Here is a 5012-nt window from a genome sequence, read left to right as displayed (position 1 = left end):
TTGACACACTGAAATTCGTTCATTCTATCATGTGCCTTGGTACCCGGGGAGGAAGGGAAGTTTTATCATATGTAATTTAATGGCATTCAACCCCAGTTCTGAAGGGCTTGAGCATGCCTCAACAGTTCTCCCTAAAAAGCTTTACCATTTATATTGTCAAAATATAAATTTTATCAAGGAATACAGTGCCAGTATAGAGCCAAAAGAAAAAGCCAAAAATGATATGAGGCTTTATTTCAGAAGTAACAGAAATTAAATTTCTATGATGAGAAAAGAATCATTAAAATTGTGAGATACAGAAACCAAGCATTATCTATTTTCCTGTTGCTAGAGGACCAAAAACTTACACTTTGTTCCCATCTAGTGGGAATTCTCTGTGCAGGATCTGTCTCCAAAATTTTGAGACTACTCCAAGAGTCAAGATATATTGGTAAATTTGGAAAATAATTTCTGATATTAAAATGTATGATTTTCAAGACCTCATGTTATTCTTACACTTCTATCACAGCATGGCAAAAGAGTTGGTTCTCCCAATAACCTGCCATTTTCCCTTTGACTAAATGCCAGAATGTAGGTTAAAAGTATTCCTGTCCAGTTGTGTCCAAATCTAGGGGCTGTAATCTCTATTTCTTGACTGAGAAATAGAGCCAGCATTGTCCAAAGACATTTTCTGTAGTCATATGGCCAGTATGGCTATGTGCCAAAGGTGCATGGAACCCAGTTACCATCACACCTCCTCAACGAGCCATTACACCATTAATGTCATTATCATCATCGAGCCATTGTGCCCCTTCAACAAGAATATACAAATCCTGAATTATCCCAAGTGTTTTTTCTCTTTTGATTTAAACAGCAAGAGGCTCCTGTCCCAACTCGTGCTTCCAAAGCAACACACAAACTCCATGGCACAGTCTCTTGTCAAGATCTGAGTTATCTTCTCAGCCATGTTCCCTTTGATGGTGAGCGAATGGAAATGGTCAAAATCATTCCGGCCCAACTTCCTCAGGCGCCGAGCAGCCGCACGGTAGCATTTCCATGGCTGGGGTTCAAGAAGTAAATACATACATTTAGTTGCAAGGAAAGATAAGAATTTCACCAGACCACTGTCCCCGTGATTCAGATGGATCCACATAGTTATAGACATGCAGAAGCAAATATCAAACCAACAGCGGCCAAACTTGTTCAGGTAGGAAGTCAGCAGAGTTTCTCTTGCACTGGGATCCATGATGTCGAGAGTGGTGTAGGAAATGGAACCAGGGAAAGGGCTGCATTGTTTGGCTCTCTCAATCAGGTCTGCATCAATGTCACAGCAGAGGAGGTGGAAATCCATTCCATCCACAGAATGTTCCAGGTTGGTATGGTTAAAGCCAAAGAGGTGCCTATAGAGTGCAACACTGAGTTCCTAAGGAGAGGAAAGAGAAATTTCTCAACTTTTGCTCCAACATTTTCCTAGTTACCCACCCCTAAGAGGTAAATATTCCCCTTGCACATACATGCTGGTCGATTCCAGCTCTAGGGGGCAGTGCTCACCTCCGTTTCTAAGCTGAAGAGCCAGCACTGTCGGAAGACGCCTCTGTGGTCATGTGGCTGGCATGACTAAACACCAAAGGTGCACGGAACGCTGTTACCTCTCCACCAAAGTGGTCCCTATTTTTCTACTTGCATTTTTTACATGCTTTCAAACTGCTAGGTTCAGTGGTGGGATTCACATTTTTTTACTACCGGTTCTGTGGGTGTGGCAGGCGAAGGATACTGTAAAATCTCCAGCCAGAAGTGGTATTTGCCGCTTCTCTGAACTACTCAAAATTTCTGCTACCAGTTCTCCAGAACTGGTCAGAACCTGCTGAATACCATCTCTGGCTAGGTTGGCAGAAGCTGGGACAAGTAACAGGAACTCACTCAGTTACGCAGTGCTAGGGATTTGAACTGCCAAACTGCTGACCTTTCTGATCGACAAGCACAGTGTCTTAGCCACTCAGCCTGTAGTTACCCCTCTATGATCCTAAACAAAGCTCAGCCAAAGCATAGTTCATGGCACCAGCAACTCAGATTCAACAGGACACTGGCTGAGTCCATCCAGGCTAACTGGCTAACCCCATAAAGGAAATCCAACTGTCTATATAAGCAGCTGTCTATATAGGTCTAAATCAGACTGTCTATATAAGCATCCTATTTCTTAAGGTTTTTATTTTTTAAGTGAGCCACCTATGGACTTATAAATGTGGCTGAACTATGTCAAACCACCCCTCGTCTTTGCCAATTATTGCTGGGGAATTGATGAGCCGGCCCAACACATTTGGAACATACCAGAATGGGGAAAAACCCGATCTACAAAAAATACCCTAACCCTGGATATGCCAGATAGACTTTGCAAGTTGGGTTCGCTGGACTCCGAGAGACTGATACCAAGATCAACAATGACCGGAGTAATATGAAAATAATTGATCATGTACGCAAGACGGAATGCCCATTTGCAAGCGAGAAGAAACCAACGGGGAAACAGCTGCAGTATGTGCAAAGATGCCGAGACCTCCCCTCCCGCTCCTTTTCGTTCTTACCCCCGAATTGCATCCAACATCCAGGCCCAAAAGGGGACTCGCACGCGGGCTTGGGAACAGCTCACTCAAAAGAGTCGCAGGTAAGAGGGAGACGCGTTCCTCGGGCGGGTGGAAGCAGGAATAGTTGGGGAAATTTCCGTACGGAGCCGCCCCGCCTGGCAAAACCGGGGACTCGGCGTCTGCGAGAACCTTCCAGCGCGCGCTCATGGGCGCCGCCATGTTAGGGGCCTCTTGGGTTTCGTTCCGACTAGGAACGGAGCAGCAGCAGGAGAGGTTCCGGGGATGTTTCAACAGACGCAGGTTTTTTGCAGCCAGGGCTTCAAAAAGAAAAAAGAATCCGGACGACTACGAGGTGCAAACAGTTGGAGAGCTAAAGTAGCGGGCCACAAAAAAAAGGAAGGGTGAACAGCAGAAGCAATGAACGTGGGGAGGGCTTGCATCGGAATAAGTTAGCATAGGATCGGGCTGTCTCCGAGGAGTCTTTTTTGTAAATCGCCTAGACTAGAGTGACTGGAAGTGAGTGGGTGACCATATAAATTATCTAAATAAATAAATAAACAACAACAACGATGCACCATCAATCTGGAGCAATCTGATCTGTGGCTCTTCTAACACCATCATCAGAGTTTGCAGGGACTGAACTGCAAATCGTGGTGCCAGAAGGTGGATCTGAGGCACAGACTAAAGGATAATGTATGCTTTTAAGGTAATAACTGGCAGATGGATGGAAGCAGGGTTCTTCCCCAATATAGGTTATATAAGTAGGTGTGGTAAAACTCAATCCCTCCCTTTTCTTTAACATTGTTTTACATTATTAAAAAGGAAACGGTCAAGTAGACCTCAAACTATACACAGTGATTGTCCCAAAGGTACTTTTTCAAGAGGCAACTGGGGGGGTGGTGGTGTTTTGCAGACGTTTTGCTTCTCATCCAAGAAGCTTCTTCAGCTCTAACAGGATAGTGGGGAATGGAAGAACTAAAGAAGCTTCTTGGATGAGAAGCAAGACGTCTTCAAAATAAAAACAAGAAAATCCATGCGCTTCCTCAAAAAGCACCTTTGAGACAACCATGACCTGGATGACCTGATAATTTCTACAGACATACACAGTGATTACAGGTAGTCCTGACTTATGACCATTCACTCTGACCATTTGAAGTTACAGTGGTGCTGAACAAAGAGACTGACAAATGGTCCTTCAAGGTATGGCTGCTGCAGCAACCCTGTCATCACATGATCAAAATTTGATTGATTGACAGCCCACCCCCTCCAATGACCACAGGGACATTTCCACTCCCTACACTTGCTGGTCTGCCCTTCCCATCTAGGTCCCCTGTCCCCAGCAGGCCCTGCCACCCCAGCTGAATTCTGCCATCTTCCTGCTTCCGCTGCTGACCAAACATACCTGACCTGGCCCTTCAGGAGTCAGATGGTGTCATGTGGGCAGCAGTTCCCTCGCAAAGAGGATGGGCACACCTCATCAGCAGTGGGAGCAAGAAGATGACGAAGGTCAGTTGGAGTGGTGGAGTTCAGGGCAGTGAGGACAGCTGTCACTTCACACTACACTGCTGGGCTGTGACTTTTGCACCACTTGGGGGTGGCTGTGCTTGCACCACGCTATTGGGGGTGGCTGTGCTTTGCCACGCTGGCTATTGGGGTGGCTGTGGCTTTGCACCACGCTATTGGGGTGGCTGTGGCTTTGCACCACGCTATTGGGGGTGGCTGTGGCTTGCATCATGCTGCTGAGCTGGAGCTTTGCAATGCACTGCTGGGGCTTCCACAGTAGCTTCGCACTGTGCTGCTGGGATGGTGCACCAAGAGCCCCCCAAACCACAGTGTGGCAAGCAACTGCAGAGTTATGTGGTTCTGGTTTGCTTGCCTTCCCACAAGACAGCATGCAGAGCAACCAAAAGGGCAAAGAGGGCAGTTGAAGAGGAGGCAGTACCTTATCTTACCAACACTGCGAGTGACTAAATCTGGAATAGTTTAGATTGGGGTGGGTCCTCAACTATGGGGCGTGCTGGAATTGCTGTTGACAAGCGATGCAGTCATACTTTCCAGCTGCATCGCTTAGCAATGGAAATTCTGGTACCAACTGTGGACATAAGTTGAGGACTCCCTGTATGAATTAGTTGCTCATTATTCTGCCAGCAGATAAGGGAAACACTAAAGTTATTATGAAGACATAAGAGTATCAGAAGAAGATCCAGAATCTCTTAGATCCTAAAGCATGCACGTGATGTGATGCAAAATCGAAGTATTACAGAAAACTAATGACTTGAACACACCGTCAATCTTACTTGAAGTGCACAACAGCCTTAGATAGAAGCCTTGCCACCATATTTGTTTTGTTGTTGTTAGTTGTGAGGTCATGTCGACCCATCGTGACCCCATGGACAATGTTCCTCCAGGCCTTCCTGTCCTCTACCATCTTCTGGAATCCATTTAAGTTCACAC

General features: G+C 46.0%; 1 protein-coding gene across 1 annotated transcript; it reads right to left on the bottom strand.

Moving 5' to 3' along the window:
- Nucleotides 1-217: 217 nt before the first annotated feature.
- On the bottom strand, nt 218-2940 carry BCDIN3D (BCDIN3 domain containing RNA methyltransferase). Its single transcript, XM_026717478.2, has 2 exons — nt 2559-2940; nt 218-1402 (listed from the first exon to the last, which is right to left on the bottom strand). The coding sequence occupies exons 1-2, from the start codon at nt 2775-2777 to the stop codon at nt 818-820; spliced, it is 804 nt and encodes a 267-aa protein (XP_026573263.2). The 5' UTR covers nt 2778-2940; the 3' UTR covers nt 218-817.
- Nucleotides 2941-5012: the final 2072 nt, after the last annotated feature.

The sequence above is a fragment of the Pseudonaja textilis genome, chromosome 2 (genome assembly GCF_049901715.1).
Source record: "Pseudonaja textilis isolate UNSWEBS1 chromosome 2, rPseTex1.2, whole genome shotgun sequence".
Taxonomy (NCBI): Eukaryota; Metazoa; Chordata; class Lepidosauria; order Squamata; family Elapidae; genus Pseudonaja; species Pseudonaja textilis.
Note: the sequence above shows the minus strand (reverse complement) of the source record. Positions and strands in the feature narration are given on the sequence as shown.

Coding starts and splice junctions, on each gene's coding strand:
- BCDIN3D (XM_026717478.2), bottom strand. CDS start 2,777: ATGGCGGCGCCCATGAGCGCGCGCTGGAAGGTTCTCGCAGACGCCGAG. Junction 1,403..2,558: donor ATGTTGGATGCAATTCGGGG/GTAAGAACGAAA, acceptor TCCTCTCCTTAG/GAACTCAGTGTTGCACTCTA.